Here is a 27475-nt window from a genome sequence, read left to right as displayed (position 1 = left end):
AATCTAAATGTAAGTATGTTTATAAATGATTCCTGCTGTGGACCCTAGAGGAGGAATGAATAAATGAAATTTTATTCAGTTTTCCAAAACAACTATTTTTTCTTTTTTTTTTGAGGCTTTGTTTTTAAACAAAACATTGTAGCAATGAATTTGCTAGGAGTTAGATTCCTGACTTTTAAGGCTTTGCAACTGAAACTTTTTTGAATTCTCTCAGTTTAGGCAGGTGAGACCAGAAGAATCAACTTTGGAGCTTATGCAAACCACAGTGCATTATATCATTCTTCAATAGGAACATCAGATTAGGCAGGAAGAAGAGTTCACTGATATTTGGAAAAGCAATCCCACCTGAAATTATGAGAAATGTATAACTTACACCTCTAGTATCATTAATAATTATTTTTTAAATTACAATTTATTATCATTAATAGCCTTTTTCTTTAAAATTTGAAACCCAGTTATATGTGTCCGATACTTTCCTTTGACAGAACTGCACATAATAATCTTAACTTCAGGTTTTTTTCAAACAAGTTTTTTAATGCTTCTTTTGTTCCACTGATGTGCCTTGGGTTAAATGACCTCAAAACAAATCATCACTTGAAATGTTAACCAAATTTTCGTGTTGTTTCAGCAAATCTTCATCACAAAACACACAGTGTGAGTTCCCTACAGCTGTTGTATTGGTACCAGTAAAATATAAATGAAATTGGTGTGAACATAAATATGTTCAGCTTGTGGTTCTTTTATGTTAATTATGGAGACATATGCAATTTGAACGATTTTTTTGTACAATGTGATGAATATCTAAATCTCTAACAGCATCTTCCTATTTAACCAGACTGTAAAGGGTTTAAAATATGACTGTGTGGTGTCTTCAGTTTAATTAGCTGTGTTTTTTTATTTCAGGGCTTACTTTCTCTTTTCATTGTAAGACTTCTTCTTTCTGAGTAATTTCAAATAATTGTTTTGAAGGAATTAAAAATGCTTGGTTTATTTATTAATTTATTTTGTTTTAATTTATGTCTTTCCTAGCTGTAGGTATCCAGATGAAACTTGAATTTTTCCAGCGGAAATTTTGGACTGCAAGCAGACAGGTATATTTTGAATTTTTCTTTGTCATTGAATGCACAACAGCTTTTTAACTGTGCTGATGATCTGCAGTATTTTGTCATAAGCAAACTGTTTTAAAGAAACAATGTATTTGAAGACTAGTTCTGATTTACATTCCAGTTCCTCATTACAAAGGAGAATTCAATGGTGAATAACAGTTGCTTGATCCCACGTTTATGGAGGCAATTAGAAAGATTATTTATTTTAGACCCCAGTACATTTGTTGGCATGTTGTTTTTCTGCCTTAGAAAAGTATAAACAGTAAACAAAACTGTGATATTTATTTGCTTCCAGTAGTAGCAGAATTATCCCTTCTCACTTACTTTTCTGTTGTAACATTCAGTAACTGAAGTATCACATTATTTAACTAAACTAGATTACTGAGTCATGGTTGGCATTCATAGTCTTCAATAAATTTCACTTAAAACATTCAAGGGATAGAATCTATACTCATTGAAGAGGATGATCAGGTACTTTCTAAAGGTTAGGGGATGCCACCCCTACTTTGAGAATGGATTGGAACTGTACTGGTCCAAAAAAAACCCTAAAATGCAGGTGTGCCCAACCCCTACTGGAAAACCCTCCCTCTGTGAATGGCCTGGAAGGTTCCAGCACATGGAGGAGATTGTGGTGTTTAAACCAGCTGGAACTGTTACATGTGACTGCACCTTTTCTCTGCAGGCAGGAACAGAACGGGTTTGGTGAACAGGTTTAAAATTTTCTTAGTCATTTTTAGAACCATTTTAGATAAAAATGTAATCAATAGCAGCTCCTTTATAATTCTGCCCATTTGAATTTTTGAAATGTTTATTTTGTAATCTTTGAATGATAAATGAAAATATTGTATTTATTTTTGATATCATCCCTAGTGTGCATCTCTCGATGGCAGATGTGCTATAAGTTGTGATGATGAAGTAAGTACTTAACAGATTTTTTTTTCCATGTATATCTCTACTGCAGTAGAACATAAAGTTGATGAATTTGATTTGAACGTCTCGTGTACATTATGATCTCTTGATGTAATTTGTGATCACCTTTAATATATTACATTATTTAGATACTGAGACTTTTATGATGACTGCTTATAGACATGCATTTAATTACAAGGTTGACACCAGTACCTAAAACACATTGCAGTAAATTCTGCTTTGTTAATCCAGTTTGGGAAATAATTTGGAGCAGTGCTAAGGCATTTGTTTACTACTTTATTATTAACTTTAAAGAAACATAAGCAGTTTAAAGTCTTTTCAGCTTGACACCAGCAGGAGCCATGTGAGCATATGTGGAAATTTAGTAATACTGAGAACCTTGGTGATTTAGAGATTCCAAACTCTTTCTTAATGACAAAACATACTGTTGATAGGACTCAATCAAATATCACAGCTCCTCTGTTGAGTCTGTTAACTTTCACACCTTCTCTCAATGACAGGAAAATATCTGTGAGCAGTTATGGTATAAATTAAAGCATTTAAAAGTAAATATTAAGTCATTAATGCAAATGGAATGGCACAATAATCAATAAATATTAATTATTATTAATAGCAAAATATTTGTCGCAAAAATAATTAATTAAAAATAAAGCAAATTATCAATGTGTGTGATACTTTTGATTCTAAAAAACATCATATTAATTTGAAATCCTTTTTTCTTTTTTTTTAAGCTTTGAATTTGCTCATTTCTTCTTGGTTTCCTGATGCCTCACATTTTATTTAAATGTACTGTTTTCTTTCTTTTTCATTTTTGGTTTCTTAACCCATATTACATTCCATTACTGTTATTGTATATTGGAGCTGTGAAAATACATAGAGGGCTTGAACTTGATCAAAGTTACTGTAATTCAAATGTGTTCTCAGACCTCAGTCAACATTCTTGCTGTGTTTATTCTGGACTTTATGCCTAAGGTTTTACAAGCTCAGGGACTCTCCACCTATAGAACATTCCCCTTGAAATCTGAAGTTCACTGAACTTGAACCTTTGGGCAAACCTGAACATGGTTCACTTCCAATACCTGTGAAATATTGTGAATTAAACCTCTTTCATACAGCTCCAGTCAATCTCAAAGCTATTATCTCGTGCATTAATCTTGTATCAGAAATCTTTTGTTTGAGATTTGCTAATGTGTTGGATGAGTAAATGCACCCTGCTGCCCTTTGTCAGTGCTGAAGTTGTTACAAACTGTTTCTTTAACACAATGCTGAACACTGAACGTTATTTATCTTGCTGGCAAGCAGTTGAATGAATGGTCCTGAATGAATATTTTTTTCCCCTTGTTAATGTTTCTAAAATGGATTGAAATAGAAGCCCTCTTATCTTCACATTCCACCAAAAAGATGCAGATTCCACTTACCACTTATTTCATTATGCCTGTTTCCAATAATAATGCTAAAAAATTAGTATTTTTTAAATTTCTGAACAATGCTGGTGAATGACTCTGTCTTAGAGATTTGAGACATGGCCACTAATTCTTGAACTGAGCCAGTATTTTCCCAACAGCATGTAAGTCACAAGCTACGAAATTAAGCCTACACTCTTTCTTGTCCAGCATAATTACTTTTATTTATTTTCTATGGAGAAGTAGTGTTTCTAAAGCACTGAATTCAGATTAATTTTTCATGCATGAGTACTGCAAATAGGTATCCTCAAAAGAGTTCTCTGTTGACTTAGCTCCTCTCCTAATAAAGTTGGTGGGAGGTTTATGGTGGACTTTGGGGACAGCAGTGTTCTGGTGTTACAGCCTCCTCATGAAATTCCACCCTTCACACACCACTGAGGTTAAGGAGCTGCCTCTTCTGAATGCATTAGCTCTGCTGGGTTCTTTGCCAGCATCATCAGCTTTTCACATTGCATTTGCCAATTTTGGGCTTTCTAGCAGATCAAAGGTCGGAAATGAGTTGTTTCAACTTCCTTTTTGACAGGTTTTCTGTCACTGGGGGTGCCTGTAGCTTAGGTTCCCCTATTAGAATGAATATCCTGCATTTGCATTAGGGAATAATGTTCATTCTGAACTTTTGCCTGATTTTGGCTTTCTTGTTTCTATAAAAAGTCTACCTCAAGCCAGCATTTTTGCAAATCTCTCCTCTTCTTTGCCCCACAGAGCAGTACTAATATATGGCCAGAATGAGAGTCAGACACATCTAAACATTTCTTGCAATACCAGGCTGCATTTTTGCATTTTGCACAACTACTACTGCATTGGGGCTGCTTTCCTCCCTAAAACAACAGAGGGATTTTGCTGAATGTGCAGAGTGTAGCAAAAAGTATATTTTGTCATATCTCTGTACAGCCCATTTGCAGCAGGGGAGATTTTGAATTGAAAACAAAGCCATGAGGATTCCTATTTTGAAAGCCATTCTACCTAATTTTTTTCTTTTTACACAAATGGCACAGAAAATTCAATAAGCAATGATAAAAATGTTTGCTGATTTAGACCAACAACAGAAACACGAAAAAGATTCAACACTGAGGTAGGTATTTGGCATTACTGAAGAGAAACTGAGTTATATCAGGGTTTGAGTTGAACCTTATGTTTAAACTCTGAAGCTCAGTAATTAAAACTTTGCCTGTAGCGAGTAATTCACTTGAGGTTAAAACAGTGCATGTGTGTATGCAGGGAAGCACTGATTTGGGTTTACCTTGTTTTATACAGTTTATAAGTCTGACCTACGAAAGGCTAACAGTCCTACCTCTAAATCCAGTTCCCAATTAAAAACACAATTTGAAAAGCTTTAGGAGACCTGTGGGGCCTCTTTTACAGAAGTTTCTGGTCCCATCCCCCAATGAACAAATTAAAAAATATTACCTGGTCCCCTGTTGGTTCTGCAGGCTGACACTGTGTTTTCATTAATACATCATTAGGGTAATGACACTGTGCTGATGTTTTTTTCCAAACACAGGAGAAGCCATCAGGAAGACCAAAGTTCTGAGCCTTTGCAAACTTAGTTATAAGGAAAACTTTTAAGAATGGCTTACAAAAACACTGACCTTGTCTTTCTTGTGTTTGTTTGTAATTATCTTATATCCTCCCATTTTGTACACATCTTCGTTTTGTTTTGCATGAGACAAGTGCATAAAAATTAAATCGGATAACATCCTATAAGTCAGGACTGCACCCAGAATTTATGCAAACCATTATAACAACCTGAAGGTTTTATCCATTTAGAATTCACTTAGAAGTACATGATTAACTTATTGATGTATCCTAAAATCAAAAATTAAAATAGTATTTTATCATTTTTCAGACAATCAACTGTTACCTAATAGATAACAATGGATTTATTTTAGTGTCTGAAGACTATAGACAGGTAAGAGAAAGATTTTTCTTCAGTTTTTGCATGTAACACATTAGTCTAAAAGTACTTGTTTCTTAAATAGGCCACCATCTGAAAATGGTAAGGGTTCAGTAACATAAAATTAAAAAAATTCCTTCTACAAAGAGTGTAAGTTGTTTCTCACAGGAGCTGTTTCTGTCTCCCATCGGGGCAGGGTCTGCTCTTAAACTCATAAATGTTCTCTTAAAGGCCTTTCTTGCTGTAGAAGTGTCTGTCTTCTGTAAAATGTTTTTACCCAAAAAAAGCCCCGGATTCTCTGTGGCATTTTTGTCCCATGGAAAGGCTGGGAAGGGAGGGAGGGGACACAGAGCTTTTACATTCAAACTTGAGATAATGAGATTTTACAGAGCTGCTGATTGAGGAGTTTGTTTTCTGAAGTGGATTACAGACATTGAAGGATTAAAACTAAGCACTCAGCATCACAACAGAGAGGACAAGGAGCACGATTAATAAGATCATTCAAAACATCAGTTCGCTTATTCTTCTTGGAAAATTATTGAAAAATTAATGTATAATCACTCAATCATGCGAACCTTATGAAGGAATCATCACCATTCTCATTAACTTTTGCCTGAAAATGGCTGGGATGGTGCCCCAATTATGCCAGAATTGTCTGAAGTTGAATTTCTTTTATGTGTTGGGATTGTGAATAGGAATATTCACACTCCTACTTAGCCCTCAGGTGAATTAAATCTGTTATGACTGGGTTGGTTACTGAGAAACAGCTTTTGGAAAGACCTCTGGAAGACTTGGAAGAGTGTCTGGAGAGGAGATAAAAACTCGAAGTGAATGGCGAAAAAAGAAGCTAAACTGAGTATTTTGCTTTTAAATTAAAAGCTTGAATTACTGTAGCCTTAAATCTGACACTTCTGGAAGTAACAAGATAGAGATATTTTTCGCCTTTGAATAGCACAAAAATAATTGCCTGTTTCCTTATGAACCCTCTCTCCCTTGCTCCATTTTGGTTGGGACTTTGAAAATTATATTAGCACATAATAAACAAGAGAAAGGCAATTTTTCTGAAACTATTGTCCTTCCAACAGAGCATTAACTGTTAAACATGCTGTACTGTGTCATGCACTAGTCATTCTTCGTGGTACGTCATCTTATATGCAAAACTGAGAACTGACATGGATTATTTTGTTTAAATTTATTAATTTTATTGCTTCCATTCCTTTAGAATGTCAAGCATGTTCTGAATATAGTTCCAGGATGTATACAAAAAATTATAAGCTAAAAATATAGCATTACCTAAAAATTAACTGTGTTATGTTTGAAGTAGCTTTTTGGAGTTTTTTGCCTTTTATCTAATTATTAAATCTATATTTTCTGTTGAGTTGAGCATGATATAAGAAATACAGCCATTATAGAATAATCTTGATACGTTTAAAATATGTTCCTCTCATTATTTCCCCTTTTGTTGTTGTTACTAGAGGTAAATAGTTGTGACTTGTGTAAATTACTTGCAAGTTTATAGTTGGCTGTGGCCAATAAATATTGGGAAGAAATGTTTCCTTTGGTAGTTACCTGATATCAGCCATGACATATTCCTGTGAAGAGTATAGTGTGGACAACTGCTGAGCCAGAACTAGGGCTAGTTTTGTAGTTGCAGTGGATCTAAGTCCAAGATGGACAGCAGAGTTGTGTCTATGTTTGTGTAACACTATAACAAGGTTACAATAGTATATATTTATTTTTATATGTGTGTATACACTCTATATTTATTGTGGATAGAGAAGGGGCAGGGAAGTGGGATGGTGCCTTATCAATGACTTGCCTGTCCAGGGTTGCTTTTCTGTGGACTTTACAAACATGACCAGAACTGCTTCAAGAATCATGTTTGTGGGGCAGTGTAATTCTTCATCTGAATTGCAATTAAATCTTAATGTATTAAAAAAATAATGATAACCTGTGTGTTACTGCTTTGGGGGAGAACTAGCATTTACAGACAGAGCTTTTGTGGAAAGAACTGTCACTGAAATGTCTTCATAAGACTGGTGCACAACTTGATAAATCAGGTTTATTACTATCTAAGGTTGTAACCAGGCATTTATGGTTTAGGGTTTTTTGACATTGCCTCTCCAATAGTTAGGATAATTTTTCTTCATCAGTCAGCTAGAGCTATTGAAGCTAGTATTTTTAGTCATGTTCCTCTTGTTTCTAGGAGACTTTACATACCCATATGTTTTGGAAAATGTTCCAAGATTCCCCTGAGGAAAAAAAAAAAGGCAATACATGCTTTTTAGGTGGAGGAATGCCTTTTTTTAGCTAGGGCTGTAACTTTTCTGCCTGCAAACTCCCAGGTGCATACTTGAGGTCAGCTAAGTTCCTTGTAATGGAATTGAGGTTTAGTTCATACAAAACCTATGGAATCCATGCAATTTGAGAGTGTAGTGCCCTTTCCCCCTCATAAATTGTGGGATTTCTCCCTTTAAACAATGAAGAGAAATATCCAATTCTTCTGGGAGTTGAGACTCTAAAATAAAACAGGTCTTCCCAAGGTAGAAAAAATGCTGTACATGCAGGATTTTCCACTGTCATATGAATGGCTGCAGATGACAGAGTCACTTCCATAGTACATACCAAATTCATAACATGAATGTTTGTTTTCTCAATAGAGATTTATTTTTATTAGTCCACAAGTGCTGAACAAGGACAAAATGAGTAATTCATCAGGCTGAGTGGTTTTAAGTATGAAATGACTCTGAAAGGAGTTAAAATTTATAGGATTGATGAAATGTACTGTTCCAGCTCCTTAAACAGGTCATGCAGGAATTATAAACAACGCTTTTTAATGACTGTTTATGAAATCCTCTCACAACCTGTTTATATCTTTTTTGAGTAACATTTTAATCACAAGGGTTTGTGATCAGATTAGTGTGTTTTCTTTACAAGCTTTAGGTTTGGATGGCTTTTATTTCTGATATTAGATGTTATATAATGTACCTCAATATATTGTTTAAGCTCTCACATCTGCTCAGGAGTAATAATGTAATCCCAGCCACTTGCCATGACTGTGAAGTCCTCATCAGATTTTATGTAGCAGTAGTCCTGAAAACCTGTCTATGTAACTGTCAAAGCCACTCTTGTCAGATCCTGGATTATGCCAGTTTAAATTGAACCCAATGTTGGTTTGTGTTTATCTACACTTTTGGTAATTTCTTGCATTTTCCCTCTACAGACTGGTTACTTTTTTGGGGAGGTTGAAGGGGCTGTGATGAACAAGTTACTAACAATGGGCTCCTTTAAGAGGTAAGATTTTCTATCTCTTAAAAAATATTTTAACAACAAAATGAAACGAAACTAAATCAAAGTCAGACGAAAGAAAGCCAAGACTGGCAGCATGGCTGGATTCTCATTTATGTCTCTTTTCTGTATGATCTGAGTGTAACTGGATACCATGCACGTTGAATGTTGAGAGCATTGGAGTCAGCCTACAGTGAGTTTCTTTTTGAAAGAACGGTTTATTTGACTACAATGCTAAAACTGTGTGCCTTTCCTGTTCCCACTGCACTCAAGTGGAAAAGGGATTGGGCCATATCTACTGCTGAACAGTTTTAAATGGCTCTTAAGCAAATCATTGATGCCACATCACCATTTTGACCTGTAAAAAGTTGGAGATTGCTCAAACTAGACAGTGCAAAATGCCCTGCTGTTAAAGGGGAAGTGTGTTCTCCCAGTAATCCATCTTCATTCACATGCTAACTTACCTCTGAACATTGTTGTGACTATTGACCTGGTCTTACTCTCATGATGGCAATACAAACTAATAGTGATTTTATGTGTTGTCCTTTGAAATAAATTATACATTCTGGGCAATTAAGAAGAAGCTTTTCCCTTTAACCTGTAATTCAACACTGGAGTCTTCATGGCTTTCACATAGTCCAGGAACTGTTCCATACCCTTTTGTCCTATGACAGCATGGGAGAAGTGCTGACAATATATATTGCACTTTTCCCTTTTATTTTCCTGTGCATTTCTAGTATAGAAAGACAGACACATCACTGATCCCATCACTCACTGAATGTAGTTATTACATGTGAGGGTGTATACAGAGGCTCTCAGAACAGATGGTTTGTGTGCTTGCTTGGTAAACCAGCTCTCCTAAAGGCAGAAATCTTTCCATGCTGCCTCTGTGTGCTACAGCTGAACACCACACCCAGTGACTGACCTGACATGTGCAGATAGCACTCATGGAATCATCCCAAATCCTAGTTTTCTGAGGGTGGCAACCTTTTTGTGTTTAGCACCACATTCTTAACGTATGCTGTAGAAGGAAGTGAAGTAATGCATATTTACAGACTGGGTTTGACGATGAAAAGATCTGTTTATACAAGAGATGAAGCCTTTTATTTAACACAAAGAAAAACATACGGTCAAAACTAAGGGCTAACACTTTAATTTGTCGCAATTTGTTTTGTCTTGCCCAGCAAAGCATTTCAAACAGAATATGTAGTCAATGAGCGATGGTGGTGGGCACCATTGAGAGCACAGACTGCAGGGCTCGAGAGTTCCATCTAAACTGCAGCAGGCGCCTCTCTGGCCTGGACCATTGGCTTCTGATTTTGCTGGTCTTGAACTCCAAGGCAGTCAGAGATAGTGAAGGTACCGGCTCAGTGCAACTGAGCTGCATACTAGAGAAAATGTAAACACGGTGAGCCGGTTATTTAAACAACACAAACTGACCATTGCCAATCAGTTAAAGATGGGAGAGAATCAAAGTGGTATAATTGTGCTAAATGAGCATCCTGCTGGACAGCAGATAGCTCTGTGCAGCAACAAAAACACCCAAACCAGACTGTCTTTGAGCTGTGCTAGATGAGGCCTTGAAAAAAATTATTCCAGCAGTCTGAAGAAATCTTTGCTGGCTCTCATGAAAAACAGCCAGATGCATTTACCATATTTTTAAGATTACTAATTTGTTCAGATGGGGTCATGTTTTGATTTACCAAACGTTTTTATATATGAAATAAGAAGAAAAGAAAAAGAGTGCTTGATGCAGTGGCAAAATCTGTCACTAGTACCATTTCCCTGAGAGCATAATGTGGATATTGCATACATTATACTTGCCATTGCTGCTCTTACCATGTAGGCAAAATCAGAGAACAAACTCTGTTCATTAGCATTTCATTCTGATAATATCCAGAGTCATCCTTTCTTCCAATTTGCTTTTTTACATGGCACGTACTGTCCAGCAGGTGAATTATATAATGCTGCACTTTTTGACCTGGTCTTGCTCCCTTTTTGGTTAGTTCACAAGTAGAAGGTTCTGTGCTGTCTGATCTTCACTGTAGAAGTTTGCTAACCTTAGGGATGGGAGTCCCCTCTTCCTTTGGCACCAGTGATGTGAGTGGCAGTGCCAATATGTGCTCCCACCTCACTGATTCCTGCCAGCTTTCAGGCTCTCCATCCACAAAAGGAATGAAATAACCCTTTGTCCATTCTCCCAACTACCACTCATTTGGAGTGATGTAGAAGTTCTTTTTAGGGCTGTGCTGCAAGTGCTAAACAAAAGGGGTTTGTTTGCTGCTGACTATGTTTCTTTTCAACCTGCAGCAGGATGAAATTCAATTTTTGTGTTCACTGTTTATTTTTTAAAGTGAACTTAAATACCTCCTTCCCTCCTCAATTTCTTTAAACTCAGTGCTTCTTTTGAATAATGTGTACATATGTATGTATGTATGTATATTTTCTTAGTTTATGGGTTTTATAATTAGGGAGAAAAATTATATCAGTGCCTCCACAGCAACGTGACATGCTCTATGATTTCATTTAGCAAAATTATGTTTATCTTATACCTTAAGTATTGCACACAATTAAATAATTTAAATATGATTTAAATTTATTATTAAATAAATTAGGATGTGCTTATGGAAAAGTATCTGCTTCACATAACTTAGAAAAGTTTCTTTATAGTTTCCTCAGCACTTTGTTTATATAAAAACAGTGAAAAAAATAGAAAAATTCAACAGCTCCAAGCAGGAAAATCTAAAAAGCCCACATTAACATCAGGAAAATTAAGGGCTATCAAAGCAATGAGATCCCCAAAGAAATAAACATAATAAATCTGTAAGAGAAAATTAAACATCTCTTGACTTCAAAACACTTTCACCCTTTCCAGTAGGAGGAAAACTAAGCAATTCTATAAGACAAATATGGAAGCAGCATCATTTCCTCTTACAGTTCTCTTTCCAGCAGACATCCTCTTGGCCTCTGAAGAAGAATCCATGCTTTGCTATTTAATCCTGTTGTCAGGATATATGAATTAAATGGCACACCCCTGAAATCCAGCTTTCCCGGATTCCAAGGCTCACTCTATTAAGTTCTTGTTGCTTTGAGAGCTTCTCTTGTTTCTCAGTTTTTCTTTCTCTGTTCCTTTCTCTTTACTCACATGCTTCTTAGTGAGGAACGTGCATCCTGTCCGTGCCCCTGGGCACGATGCAGTCCAGATCCTTCTCCTGTGCTCTCCAAATGCTTGCACATAGAGGCAGACTTTCATCTCTCTGTCTTGATTTGCTTTATAAGCAAAACACAGCACTAGTTTTGCCTCCAGGTTATAAGAGTGTATATATATATAAAAAAAAAAAAATCACAACTCTTCACTAAGCTTACTTGTAAGAAACAGAACATTCTTAAAGCCAAATCACAAGAACAGTAAGTAGTTGCTCACCAACAGACACCAGTTTCCACTGGGGCAGCGCAGCTTCCAATTGAAGGATTTTTTTTTCCTGCTTTTTAGACCACTCTTTCTTATTTAAACATTCATTTTATCAAGACATTCTTAAATTTTTGGTGAAGATGTTAAATGGACAGTCGCATTTAAAATTTGTGTTTATTTTTATGTGGATTTATACAGTCATTGATTTGGCCTTCTCTTAGTTGGGCAATGTTTCTTCACGTACATCTACATTTTGGAGAAGATCAGTGACAGACTGCAGGAACTATCCAAATTAGAGTTACTGGATTTGGTACTGGACAAGTGCAACTGTGATGTAGCAGTGCTGCAATATGCTTTTACATTCTAAAAAACTTCCCTATCTTTATTGATTATTTACTTAGTAAAGAAAAAAGCAAGATCAAAATAAACCCTATGTTTATAGCATAAATACCAGGAAAATAGTCAGGTAGATCAATAAGCATTTTTTTTGTTTAGGCAGGCAGAAGACATTCAAGGTAGGAAAATGAGCTGACTATTTCCAATAATTATCTTCCATATTCGCTGCCATGTGCACTGCAGGGCACGTGTGAGTCTTGCACCCAAAAGAAGCAAATAATATCTGTCACTTCCCTCTTGTTATTACCAACAGGAACCATGTTCTGATTTTTTTTTTTTCACATTTACTAGATCTGCATCTGATACCTTCATTTGGAAACTTCCACATTACTGTGGGCTATATTTTCTTCTCATATTTTGTCCATGTGACATCTAAAATTAATGTCTTAACATTGAGTTTTGGGCATTGTTAGAGTTTATGTCTCTGTAAATATTACCTTTAATTGCATTAAATCATTTTATACACTTAAGGAGAAACACGGGCATGTGTGCTAGATAGATGAATTCTCATTCCATATTCTGGAAATACAGACTGAGTTCTAGTTTTTATGCTTGTTATTCTTTGAGCACCTTGGCCACTGGGAATAGCTGAGCAATAAAAGCAAAGATATGTGATGACAAGTTTGTTTTGTCAAAATACTGTCATTTATTTTTATTCTTTCCACTGATTTTCTTGGTGGTGAAAGGTATTAGCCTGACAGCTTCTGGACGCTAATAATCTGTCTGTCAGTGAAGGTGGGAGAGCCAGAGCAGCAGCAGTCCAAGATTCCTTACAGTGTCCTGCAGGACCTTCTCTAGACTGCAGAAACTAGTTTGCTCTTCACACCATTCAACACTGTCCCTCCTTGTGAGGATGCCAGGCCAGCTGCACATCTCATGTCTGAGTTGAGTCTTTCCACCACAACTGAGCTGTAATCACCACTAGTTTTTACATGGACTACTGAGTAAAGCATAGTGTCAATAATTAAGGCTTCTGGATTATTGGCTTCCTTTGCTCGGTTCTTTGGAGCATTTATTTTTTCTCTGTGGACTCGGCATTTACTTCTGTGGTAAGAAGCTTATTATTATTACACAGTATATAAAACCCACCCAATCTTCAACAAAACATTTGAAATGTTATGCATTGAATGTCTTTCAGCTCTTACAATTGTCAGTAATGGTATTTTACGCTGGTAAATCCATAGTTGTGCTGAAAATCTAGCTGAAAGCAATAGAGTACATCTGTTAATATATCCTGTGCTGCTGGTAGGTCTTGGAAGTTTAATTTTCTTGAACCAGATTCGTACTCAATTGCAAGTACATTGCAAAGTACGAGACTGGAATTAACTGTATCAGGAAATCGACAATAAAAGGGTTTTCCCTACAATGTATTTGGCCCCTGAAGTTACATAAAACAGTGATGCACATTTAGGTTTTGGTAAGTTATTTTCCATCAGTTAAAGATGATTGTTCATCGTGTTTGTCCTACAACTTATGTTAAGAGCAGTTGCTCTGTGGAGTTCAGACGTGGAAGTTGACAGGATGGTGATGTCAGACAGTCTCAGGCGTGTCATGTGAAGCAAGAGCAAAGCTCCCCGTGAGGTGCTGTAACAGAGGACATGGACTTGGGCATCTAGGTGGACCATATCCTGAGTTGAACAGGATATGGTTAGCTGCAAACAGTTATTTAAAACTGAAATACAATCAATTCAGAAAGGGTGATCTGCAAGCTTTTTTTTCTGCACCACTGAGTTAAGTCTGTCTGAGTGAGAAGAAAGCCTATTTTCTAAAATCTCAGAAAGACATCAGCAGTAAAATAACATTCTGGAAATGACACCTGAGCACAGAAGCACTACAGTGCCTTAAGCCACTGCTTTGACCACAAATACTGCAGTAGCTTTTATAAGGAATAGTGCTGGAAAGTGTTTACTTTCCTATTACATTTATAAGAATAAAACCAAAACAACTGGATTTGAATTTGTGAATGACTTGGAACTGAGCTTTAATACCATTCATAGTGACAGAGAATCGAGAATTGGTTCAGTATGTTGCAGTGTTCAGACTGCAACGTGGTTATGGGATACATCAAATGATCTTTGAATTATGTTACAAAATTCCCGTGTGTTTCTAGCACAAAACAGTCAGGTCTTTTAACATCATTTCACTGTAAGACTTTCACTGGTTTATTTTGCACATCCTGTGTTATAGTTGTTTGAATCATCTTTAGAAACTTTGAGGTAGCTGTTGAACCTGCCCACTTTGAAAGTTACTTTGAAAGATGGGAATACATTGTTCTAAAACCAAAACTCACTCCAGGCTTCTGTTCAGAAATCTGTCTGCCATGTACCTTTCTAAGAATTTGCACCTTTGTTTTGTTTTTTTTTGGTTGATTTTTTTTTTTACCCTGGACACATTATCTGTTCTCTCATTTATTCCTGAACCAGAATCTTTACACTGGAAATGCCTTCAAATATATTTACTAAACTCATCTAACTAACACTAATATCATCCACAGGTAATATTCAAGCCTTTCCAAATAACAATTCTTTAGTATTCCACAATGATTTTGAGGTTGTTTATTACAGCTCTTCCCTTCATCACTCTAAAGTTTACTATTTCTTTCCCTGTTAAATGAAGGGGTTTTTAATTACATACTTGTATTGTTTTCCTTTCTGTTAATCATAATACAATCTTGATTGTTGTATACTCCCTACAATACAATAAGACAATCTACAAAACATATAATCTAACATTTTGGAGTGCAATATTAATTATATTTCTGATTATTTGTGTGAGTACATATTTCAGTCTTTTAAAATCTTTTTATCTTTGAGCATTTAAAGAAACTATTACATCTATTAGACTGTAATAATTTATAAGAAATGTAATACAAGTACAAATACTGATGAGGAAAGGCTTTTATCAATATTTAATATTAAGTTCAAATTATAATAGATATTTCACATGGCACATTATAACAGCATTTGATTAACACTGCTTAGCAGAATAATGAAATCCAACCAAGAAGTTCTGGTGTATGAGATTGAAATTTGAGACATTGATTATACTTTCAAACATGAAACAAACAGTCACCAAACTTAATTAATATATTAAAAATTTACATTTATAATGAATACACACAAAACAATGCCTTCTACTTGTAACACTAGATATTCAATGAAGCAGAACGGGACCATTTCATCCATATAGAATTTCTTGACTACTCTGCAGAGAGCACATTAACATCTGTAGAACTGTCTTTGCTGTGCACTTACCACTTGCCACCATCACTAGGTTGGTCCAAGTGGACATGCAACACAGTCCTTGGATCTAGAGGAACAAAATAGTCAAGCCAACCAAGGCTGGAAAAGCTGAGCTGTAGAGATTACTTTACAGGGGCTGGATTCTGACCACGGTTAAAGGGGGAAAAAATTAAGAAAAGCAAAAAGCCAGCTAGAGCCAGTGGTGTATTACTGCATTGCCACACAGGCAGCACAGCTTACCCCGTGTACTGCTCTGTTTGTCTTGGCAGATCTGTGTGCGCGGATCTGGCTGTGGGCGTGATTCTGCCAAAGATGGTCAGTGTTCAACTTACACCCATGTTTAGGTCTCTACTTATGCGTTTGTCTACCATGTGCCTCTCTCTGCCAGTCCACAAAACAATGGCTTCCTAGGCATTTCTATTCTCGATATAAGAGAAAGTGGATAATGTAAGCAGTATGGCCACGTACTAAATGTTTAGTTGAAGCTGCAAGACCCACTGTATTAGATATTTTGCTTGTAAGCCAAAAAGAAAATATAGAGAAAATAAGGAAGCTTTAAGTGATGGTTGCTGTCACAAAATCAGATCAGAGAAAAAAAAAAAAGCAACAAGCAACGGTTTCTACCACAATGGAATACAGCATTTTATTGGTACAGGTTGCAATGTTTCATGGCATGCAGTGCAGAATGCCTCATGATGATGCTGAATGCATTTCATGACCTGGTTTTGGCAGCTTCTGGGACATCCTTTCCATAGCTGAATTTGTGTGCTCTCCTTTCCTCTTCACTTAGAAGCAAGGCACACATTGCAAAACATTGAAGTCCCATCTCATACATCTATTAACCATCTCTGTCCAGTTGTGCTCCTTTGTCCCTCTGATGATGCAAAAGTCAAATGGATATGTTATATATTTACACTTGTTGCAAATTACTAGCTAAAGATTCTTTACATCTGCAATAGATGCTAAGTGCTTTTTTATGTGGATGGATATAGTTAATTGATTGTTCTATGGACAGACCGATTTAGAGAAATAATCACAATAATTCCATATACTAGCTCTGAGTTCTGGATTTTACATTTAGATCTCTGAAGTGTTTCAATGATGAGTCAAATTGCAAGCATAAATAAATTTCCCTGTGTTTACTATGCATCTGAGGAGGCTTCTATCATATGTTGATTACAGCAGGTACTTGACATGGAATATTTTGCTCTTATGAAAAGAAGCAAAGGTAAACCCATCCTGCCTCAATTATCTGTTCCATGAATGCACTGAAATTCTACCTCTCCCTCCTTCAGAATCAAGGCCATGTTACAAATTAACTGTGCACTGAGATGCTGGAACTGTAGAAATGTCTTTCTGCTTTTACTCTAGTAAAAATAAAACTGTAGTTCCAAGTGGTCTATTGTGAGCAGCCCCTCAAATGCATAGGCTCTTTCACTCTCTGGGGCTAAATGTGCTGATCTTAGTCTAGAACCAATTGTTTAAGCATTGTGTTGAATGTGTATTATCCTCCTCCCCCTCACATTGTTTATACCATTGTGTGTTACACTGTATGTGTATCTTCCCCAGTTTCTTCCAGTTATGCTTTTGCTTTTTTCTGTAGTCTGATAAAACCCTTACAAAGTTTTCACAGAATTTCTTATCTTTATGCTCCTTTGTGTAATCTGTATTTTAATGATCCCATTCCCTCTTTCCCCTACTACTGCTACAATTTTTATTTTCCTGTCCACTTCGTGAGCAGGCTGTTCCGTATCATCATTTTTATCCCACTGAGTTTTCTTCTTTTAGTCAAGCAGTTTTCTGTTCTTCTCTGTAGAATTACACTTTATGACTACCAGGCCATGTGTAGAACAAACAAAGAGAGTAGCGACAGTGCCCATAGCTTGCTGGACGTAAGTATAGCACATTTTCTGAGCACCTTTCCATGCAGCCATCAAAGAAAAGTGTTGCAAATATCTCATGGCCATTATAAGCCCATTATTTTGATGTGGAATGTTTACAGGTCTTGGATTTGTCCCAGTGCATTCAAGGGATGGTTCATTATAAACAAATGCAAGGTGTTAAAGCATTTTCGAGTTCAAATACTCACACAACATTTTAATGCTGGGCCGTCATTTCTGAGGTTCTGTCAGGAGATTCTTTGCACCATATGAATCTGCCTTAGGAATTTGTAAATTTGGCAGTAGATTGTGCTTTGTCTGGGAGACTGGAATCACATATGCCTTTCCTGTATGTAAACAAGTAATTGAAATTAAAAATTGAGGTGGTTTTTTTTTATATGAAAGGATTAGTTCATTGGCAAGTTGTGCAAGTCAGTGATTTTAGCACTTTTTTCTTCCTGAGTATTTAAAGATGTTATTAAAGTAGAATTTCAATGCATTTAAACCCTTCTCTTGCAATCTGGATACAAACCCTGAACCTCTGCAAGGCCTGATTTGAATCAAGCTGGATCTTGCAAGGGCAACACTTCCTTGTTGCTAAATCCTATATCTAGTTAATAACCCCAAGGGTATTTTATAATCATGTATCTGTCTCACTGATTGCTGTAATAATCTATCAGAACTGATCAGGTGGTGTTAGAGTGTAGGTTTTGCATATTAAAAATTATTTTCACAAATAGATGACAGTAATAGCATGAAAAAAATCTCAGTTAAAGAGAGCAGAAGCAAAACACTGGTATATTTTACTAGTCTGGAAAAGCTATCTGATAGTATTTTTAAATGCACAGGGATCTAGCTAGAAAAAAACAAGTCTACATATAGTTAAACTGTTGAATAAATATAAAATTTTGGCAACCTCCATATATATATTATATATATATATTTGCTATGGTTTAATAACTGTGTGCTTTTGGAGATTTTTCATTTACAAATTTATATGATTCTTTTTTCTAAATACCTGCAGATTTGGACTTTATCAGTTTTTTATCCACCAAAATCTGAATCTGAGAAAAGACCATATTGACATAATAATAAATACTACGCTGTGCCATGAGACCTAAATTATCAGTGAAATAGGACATGATGCTGTGAAGCATATTTGCATGAAATATCTTAAAACATATTACAACTCTTAGCAAAATCCTACCATCCTAAGGCTTGGGGCTTCAGCTCAGTTTGCTTGAGCACTCAGCATGTAGAACTGTTTATCTCTTAAAAGTGGGCTCTAACTAAACATGTATTGTTCCTAATTAATAATGAATATAGTGTTTTATACTAAATCATTTGGCATTATGAAAGCCAAAGTATACAGCAAAGTTAATTACTTGGGCGTGAAATTTCAGGTTTTCTTATTTGGAATAAAAATAAATAAGATGTCCCATAGGGCTAAAACTGTGTTTTCTTTTCTTCTCTAGGAAAGTCTTGTCGTTCTTTATCTTTTCCTATAAGACAGTGCTTAACAGCTGAAAATCTTTCCTGTCTCAGCTGTTTTAAATTCTGCTGGGCCTTTTATGGCACTGTCTGACATGAGTTTGTTGCTCTGTGAGTTCTCAGCCACGCAGAGAAACACTCTCTGTGGCCCCCGAAAATTTTAAATGGCTGTTGCTGCTCACCAAAACAGCACTGCCTCAGTGAGTGCTGGCTCAGGACGCTGAAGAATTACTTTAGACATCTGAGTAGTTCTGTTAATATGACTTCTTGTATGTGCCAATATACTCTGTTGATATCTAAAAGAGTCTGCAGAACTTTATGCAACTAGGACGCCCTAACACAAATGAGGGAGACAAGGAGAGATTCCTTTCCAAATTTCTGGAAACTGACTTTTCTGCCTGAGTTTCTTTCACAAAAGATTAATCTCATTAATATTCTTTTCAAAAATGAAACATTCAAAATGTATTAGAAGTACTGTAAACACAGGATTCTCAGGGGATTTGCTGTATTTTTCGTGATCCAGAAAAACAGAGGAAGGAGGCAAAAACCTACTTGAAGTGTTTACAGTTGGACCTTCCATATGACACAGATAATCATTTAGGTAAAGTCAAACTTCAGAAACTATTCCCAGCCTAATTAGGCCGAGGTATTGAACAGAGATTTACACTACAGAGAGGAAAGCCTCTGAATTGTAGCCCAAGAAAAGCTCATATCATCTCCCCGAGCTGTTCCTTCAGCAATAGCCAGGGAAATAGGAACCCCTAGAGGTTAAAGATTTAAGAATCATTTGCAAAACCTTCCTTTCCCCCTCTGATAATCTGTGTATAAGATCAACTGTGAGAAAAAGGAAATTTCATTACTATATATTTTAATAATTAATATAATAATGTTTCTTCATCATAAGAAAAAGGGTTGTTTCTCATGTTCCCCATGCATTTGAATATCCATAATATTGTTTTCATATGAAGAATTCAGTTAAGATATAAATGCTGCATGTTTTGCCTTTTTATTAAATGAGTTGCTTCTCTTCAGCCTTATAATGCCTTCTTTGCTGCAGTAAAATGGATTATGACTGAACTTGTCTTGTAAGTAGATTTTATCAGAACTTAATATTTGTACGAATTACTGAATATTTGCAACTTTTGAATATTTAATTATCACTTGTACCTTTTACATTTTACATACATTATGCTGCTTTTATTATACGACTTGAAATATAGTAATATTTGTCAGAGGTTTTTTTCCAATTTTGAATTCTTAAAATCTGAGACAATTTTGGCTATATAAATGCACAGCATCACTTTTATTACATGGTCTTCACTTGTATCTGTATATCTTTGTTTAGCAGATCACAATATACAGCCCAAATTTATTTTTGTGGTTAATGTTAAATTTTAGATAAATGACTGGCTGTTTGTGATGCTGCTTGGGTGGGCTGTTGTCAGTAGAGAAACTTGGTTGCACTGACTCACTGTATTGTTTGTCACTTCATAAAATTCTATAAGATGGACCTTTTACAGTACCTGCCAGACAAGGTGTGCTCTGGATGTTGCTGAATTGTTTTATCTCTACTGATTCTTGTAACATTCCCAGTTAATTCATAATGATCATTACCTTTAAGAGAGGGTGCCTAAGAAATAACAGAGGAATATTACATGGAGAAGAGGAAACCTTAAAATGTGATGTGTTATTAACCGACATGATTTATTATTGTTCTTATCAGAAAGCAGAGCTGCAGATCTCAGTGAATTTTATCTTCATTGAAATAGAACTGCTTTTTCCTTGTAGTCATTTTGTTTAATTGTAAATTGTATAAGCTTTCATCGAAGTTCAGAATAAGAGTTAAAGAGATTTAACTGAGTGGCTACTGCTAGAGGGCAGAGATTGATCTTAAATGCAGCTTTCAAAGCAAATAGAAGGGAAAGAATTGTGTTAAAATGAGACTGGTGCCTCATGTAACAGCTTCAAAAATTCCAAGAAACTTTCTAGGCTTATAAGTCTTGTAGATTCACAGGCATATGATGAACTGGACGTTGGTTTCACATTATTTACACTTAAAATAAGTGATAGACTGGCACTTCTCAATCCATTCTTCCAGGTAAATCATAGTATATTTAAGTGGGAAAATGCATTCTTTACAATTTAGTTAGATAGATACAATTGATTAGATAGTGGTTAATCAGTCTTGTCTGCTCTTAGAAATAAAATAGCTTATTATTTGGAAAATTAATAAAAGAAAGTATTTTATGTGTATGCCTGTACTGTAGCCTGGACAGTTCTAGTCCTGTGGCATTTTACTAGAGTCAAAATACCTGCATAATAAAGACATAATGTTCAACAGTAAAAAGAGTATATGCTGCCATGCACTGAGAATTTTAATTGGCACTTCAAATAAGATCAATATTTAAATTAATAATAGCTAAATATATGATTTATTAATAGGATTATTTTCAGAATAATTTCTCAGAGGAAAAATGCAACCCAGTGAAAATATGAGAATAGCAGTAGTTGCTAATCCCAGAGTTATAGTAACATGAATTCCAGTTCTGTTTTAGCTTTTATTTAAAATAGAATTAATGTTATCAAGCTACTGCCAGTTTAGTGTTTTGAAAACATGCTGTGGGATAATGAAAACTCCAATAATTTCTCTAGGTTCCTTGTGGAATTCAATCTATGCAGTTGGTGGCACTCCGATCTAACAGCAAAAGGTAAGTGTAATTTTTTTTTTCCAGACATAATGGCAGAAATGTCTAGGTTAAATTGGATTTTTGAAATTTGGATGTGCATAAACTGTTTTAGATTAAATAACAAATATCTGATAATAATAGTTTGTCTCCCATGTCAGCATTCTCCTTTTTGTGAATGTTTCCTAAAACATGAGAGAATTAAGCTCTTCTATGAATAAACACAAAGTGCTTGTGTGTGCTCTATGAATACAGTGCACTGCTATAATGGAAAAGTTAAAATACTAAATAATGGTTAAATATATTTTTAAAAACACTTCCCTTCATTCCAAAACAGTCTTTGTGATTTTGTTTTATGACACCATTTGAAATATACATTTAAGTGAATTAAAATTCAGTTTACTCAAAATAATTTTTAAAATGTAGAAACTTCATTTGAAATGATGGAATTTTAATAGTTCCCATAAAAATGGGAAATTTTCAGTGTTAGTAATCTGTTAGATTTTAGCAGACTTTTTACTGCATTTTCAGAAGTTGCTCAGAAGTAAAGGGCTAATTTATGGGAGCACTGCTCTTCAACTGATGATTTCATAGGCAAATTGTGCTGGTATAATAATTTAAACTGAATTTTTCAGCCTCATATTTGCACATTCCTTAGCAAAGCAGAGGATAAAATTGCTGCTTTAGGCTTCAGTTGATATTTGCATTGCCTGGTATCCAGGAAAAATCATATCCTGTCTGAAGTTTAGATATCAGAAAAATCGAACATACTGATGCCCTGGAATAATCCAGTATTCCCTGGAATAGTAAGATGCTCCTAGTATAAAATTTCTATCCTGGAACAACCAGAAATTATTGGCAAAGCACGTCAGGCTACTGCCTAATGTGTGGTAAATGCTGGGTAAGGGACAGGGAGGCTGAGAAGGGTGTCTGCTGGAGGTGAGGGTTTGGTAAGAGCCTTCTGAAAATTTAGGTGCATGAACTTATTCCAGCGTTTCCCACACTGATGTGAACTGCACAGTGCTCTGCAGTGCTGGAGCTGATGCTTCTGAGACACCAGCAATGAGGCTGATGCAGATTGGGTGCCCACACACGGGTAGAGCTTCATGGAAACCTGCCAGGCACTGTTTGCTTTGGGGACTGCTTCCTGACCAGCAGCGCCTACACAGGTCTCCTAAAAACCAAGACTAACTTTCCAGTGATTTCCCTAATGATGAAGAAAAAAGTCTCTGACCCTGATGGCTGTGAGGGACAGTTGGGCTTGCTGTGCTAGACCCAGAAAATGCAAACCAGTTGCTGTTCTGCATCTGAAGAGGAATGGCAGGTTCACCAGCCCTAGTCCTTGATGTTTGCAGAACAGCACAAAGCATCCGCTGTAGGAAACAACTTTTTTGGATGTTTTTTTTCCCATGTGCTGTACAAATATGCCTCAGTATATCCTGACATGAAACATTCAATGGCACTTGCATTGTATGTTAGGGAAAATATCTTTCAAAAGCAATCCCTTTTCATCTCATGGGAATGAATGTCTGATTTGTATTTAAAGTGTGCACTAACTACAGATGAGGCATTGATAACTTGCAAACTTGCTTTTCTTAAAAACAAAACTATCATTACAGCACTTTGATGGACAAGCATGATTGAGGAATTTCACGTTTTAGTTGACAGTGAAGTTTTAATTACATAAGTCACTTGCTCCATTTCTTTGATGAGTAAGAGTATTGAAAATATCCTCTCATCATTGGGATGTCATAACTTTTATGGTATGCCCATATGGTATTGCCCAGCTCCTGTTTGGTTAGATAGCAACAGATAGCTCTTTGGAAACCAGCATGTTTTAGTAAAGCAAAAGCAAGAGATATATCACAAGAAAGCAGGAGAAAAAAGCACATGCTTAGGAATTATAGATTATATATATATACAGAAGAGTACCAAATTCTTCTGTAGATGTTATGTTACCACTAAGAGTTTTAATATTTATGACTGCACTTAATGAAATTAAAATTTAAAAATTTGCACCTTTTTTTTTTTTTTTTTTTTTTTTTACTTAACGAAGCTCAGGGAAAAGATCAGTTCCTCTAATATGGAAATTGCTTCCCATTCAGTTTGTGACATTAATGGTGTATCACATATTATAAAAATCCTAGAGGGTCCACACACACCTGCCCATTTAACAAACCCTACTCTGAAAAGTACTTCTGCACAAAATCTTGTAATCTCAATCACATTTGTAAATGAGAGAGAAGAAACCCTAAACCTTGAACAATCCCATCATCTTCTGGACTCCAGAGAGGTGCTGGAAATCTGAGACCCATGAATCTTTGTCAGTCTTTTTGTTACACAAGCCGTATGTTGATAAAAATGAGGGTAGACCCAAACCACAGGTGATAAATTCCATTCATTCTTTACAACAGATAAGGGAAACAGAAGAGAAATGGAGAAGGTACAGTAGAGCTAGTCAGACAATTTTTAAAAAAATACCTAAGACGTCACATCCTTAAATATGTCACAATCATAGTGAAAACTTCAGAAATAACAAAACTTTTCTGACCAACTTCAGTACCTCCTTTGAGGTACTCCTTTTTTTATTCTATACAAAAACTGTGAACAGTTCAGAAAAGCACGTCCTGCTGTGTGATTGCAAATGCAGTTGTGGTGGTTCCCTTGCACTGCACAGTGGATGCACCACTCGCTCTCAAACAGATTATCTCCAATGGAAGATCTGTCCAGCCCAAGAGCCTGTTTAGTGTAATCTATTTTTGTCATACCTCATCTTGTTTTCTCACTTAGCAATTAGTTTAAGATAGGTTTAACACTTGTGCTGATGTGCAAGTATATCTCTGTGTTAAGGAACAATGAAGGTGTGGGGAGGAAAAAGAAAGGGAATGAGGGAGAGACATTGTCTGACAAATACTTCAGCGTGAGAGTCAGAAGAGCTGCCTTCAGTTCCCAGCTTTGCTGCTGTCCTGTAGTTTGACCTTGAACCAGTCTCACTGCTTTCTGGTACCTCAGTTTCCCAATCTTTAAGATGTAAATAGTGACTCTTTCTTTTTCCTGTAAGGACTTCAGACTAAAGGGTCTTCATTATTAGTATTTTGGGAAACAGATAACATTGGAATTGGGTAAAGTAACTCTTCTACCTCCCCCACCCACAGAGTTATTGTAGCTGATGAAACCCTGCAAAGATTCCCAAGCTGTAATCCAAAACCAATTTGTTTTGACTTCAGTAAAATATACCAAAATTTTCATCAAATAAATGTAAACTCCTGTGAATAAAAGTTAGTGATACCACTGAGACAAAAACGACAGTAAATCCAGCTTGAATCTGCACGGAAAGAATGAAAACTTGTGCATATGTAAAGTGGGTTGGCAATGGCTAAACCATTAATAACTACTTTAATAGTAATGTCTTGCAAAATTACATTCCATGGATAAACTACCTTTTTTTTTTTTTTTAATTTAATTGAAAAAATAGTGTTATGCACTGCCTAGGAAATCTCACAGGGTGGCAGAAGCTGAGTAACATTTCCGTTCTCTCTGAGCTCCGCAACACAGCATCTCACGTTGTTCCCAAGTTTGTGTGCTGTTCTTCCCATGTTAACATCGAGATATTTTTTCCTGTGCCTATAGCGCAGAGGTTGAAACAAACCCTAGAGCCCTGTGACACTGAATATCCAGCTTTTGTTTCCGAACGCACTATAAAGGAGACCACGGGGAATATTGCTTGCGATGACTGTTTCAAGTAAGCCCTTTCAATATATTTTTTTTTAATACAACTGTTTGTGACAAAGCAATAAAACTGAATTATTCAAGGCTGTGCTGAAGAATGTGCAAGTCTGTTATGTTTTGCGTTATGTAATGACCTCTGTCAGGGTGTCATTTCTCTTATTACAGGGGTCATTTAAAAATTTGATGCTCTTAAATTGAAGTGCTGCCTATTATTTTCTGCCAAAAAAAATGTAAAACCAGTACAGGCTTATGTTAATTTCAAATAGTGAATGCTTTAAGACTTTTCCTATTTGCAGGCAGCATTCTAAGGACATTGTCTGTAAGATTTTGATGCAAAAAGGTAAGTGCTGTTCAGGCTCCTCAACAGGAGTGAAACCCTGCTGGATAGGTTAGGAGTTCCCTTGTGGTACAGTGAGACCTGTTTGTTTTACTGGAATGCCAAACAGAGTTTCCTTCTTAGAATTATTGGGCTGAAAGTGTGGGAGAGGATTAAATCCATTCTCCAAGTGTTCAGTGCTGGGAAGCTGAGTTAATAGTAACAAATCTCACATGTCAGTGCTGCAATCTTGTCAGTTCTGCCAGTGCTACTGTAAAATCGTCCCTCATAGGGTTAAAAGAAGAGAAAGACTTCAGTGTAGCTTTCCTTCTTCACAATTGAAATGTCTTTTCTCTGCATTTGGTGGCTATGTGCAGTGACATTTTGACTGTAGTTCTGGTACATTGTAATGGAAGTATTGCATAGGTATTGTTTATGCAAATATCTGTACCTTGAGAAGTCACTTAATTGGATTTCCTTTATGCTGAGTAAGTTGTCATCATAAAGGAGATGAGTATTTACAGCAATAATGTGTCTATCAATATAAATGTCAGGAAGAATTTATAAGTTGAACAAAAATTGCTATAACACTCTCTCTCTCCAGGCTAAATCAATATGCAATTAGCAAATAAAGGTGAAAACTTTGTCACTTTGAAGTCAATAGGTGTGCTTCTGGACTTAGTCCTATTTTTTCTTCTTGATATTTTCAATATTTTAAAACAGGAAATAGGAGTAAGTACAGTGGAGATAAATTTTGAGTGCTAATATTGACTTTTGATTTGCTACTGACCAACTTTTAAGAATAAGAACATTGTTAATGTCTAGTATGAAAAATTGGTTTTATGTGGCTTTGTGGGACAGAAGTATGAGAGTGCTTTGTAAATTGATGCTCAGGAGCCCTTTAAGCATAACAATAGGTCCCACTGACTGAAAAGTACAAACTCAACAAAATCAAGCCATGCTTTTTCCACTTGACATATCAAATACAATGTAGGTTACACTGCTATGAGTGCTTTGTGCCAGCATTGTAGAATTTAAGATGCCTTAATTTGTGATAATTTAACACAAGATTACTGAGAAGTTGTGCAACAAATTATCATGCATCCCTTGAGGTGTTCAAGGCCAGGTTGGATGGGGTTTTGAGCAATCTGGTCTAGTGGAAGGTGTCCCTGCCCATGGCAGGGGGGTTGGAATTGGATGGTCTTTAAGGTCCCTTCAAATCCAAACCGTTCTATGATTCTGTTTAAATATTGCAAACAGACATGATTCCATGGAAAGAAGATTAATTTAACAGGACTAGGTTTTCTCAAAGGAGTGCAGATTCTAGTCTGTGTTCTTAGGTAACTTCAGGTCAAAGAACAAGTTTCAAAAATAATACAATTCTGCAATACTTGGAAAGCACCAAGTTGGAAACTGAGTTTAGTGAAAATTATAGTATTTCAAAAATAATGCACTAAGATCTTTTTCATAGAAAAACATTTTGTGTTCCACAGTGGAAAAAAAAATAAAAGAAAACCCTGTAAGTTACAAACTGATCTCAAGGCACCCATTACTTCTCTCCACAAGCAATGGCAAAACCTAAAGAAATAATCCAGAAGAACTATTAGATTCTCATGGGAAAATTGTTCGTTATACCATTTACCC

The 27475-nt window shown here is 35.9% G+C and overlaps 1 protein-coding gene across 6 annotated transcripts in view; it reads left to right on the top strand.

The window, feature by feature from the left end:
* The window catches only part of CACNA2D3 (calcium voltage-gated channel auxiliary subunit alpha2delta 3), a 405672-nt gene that overhangs the window by 361752 nt on the left and 16445 nt on the right, over nucleotides 1-27475 (top strand). For 4 of the 6 annotated variants that reach the window (XM_064667663.1, XM_064667662.1, XM_064667661.1 and 1 more), the window contains 8 exons: nucleotides 1030-1091; nucleotides 1977-2021; nucleotides 5346-5408; nucleotides 8617-8687; nucleotides 17548-17623; nucleotides 20135-20187; nucleotides 21755-21810; nucleotides 25417-25528. In XM_064667663.1, coding sequence (XP_064523733.1) covers nucleotides 1030-1091; nucleotides 1977-2021; nucleotides 5346-5408; nucleotides 8617-8687; nucleotides 17548-17623; nucleotides 20135-20187; nucleotides 21755-21810; nucleotides 25417-25528 — 538 coding nt within the window. Of the gene's footprint in view, nucleotides 1-1029; nucleotides 1092-1976; nucleotides 2022-5345; nucleotides 5409-8616; nucleotides 8688-16000; nucleotides 16047-17547; nucleotides 17624-20134; nucleotides 20188-21754; nucleotides 21811-25416; nucleotides 25529-27475 lie in introns of those variants that run through there. The other 2 variants (XR_010433489.1, XM_064667664.1) reach the window with 2 other exon arrangements.

The sequence above is a fragment of the Pseudopipra pipra genome, chromosome 11, assembly GCF_036250125.1.
Source record: "Pseudopipra pipra isolate bDixPip1 chromosome 11, bDixPip1.hap1, whole genome shotgun sequence".
Taxonomy (NCBI): domain Eukaryota; kingdom Metazoa; phylum Chordata; class Aves; order Passeriformes; family Pipridae; genus Pseudopipra; species Pseudopipra pipra.
The sequence above is the reverse complement of the archived record's forward strand: the minus strand, read 5'-3'. Positions and strand labels throughout refer to the sequence as shown.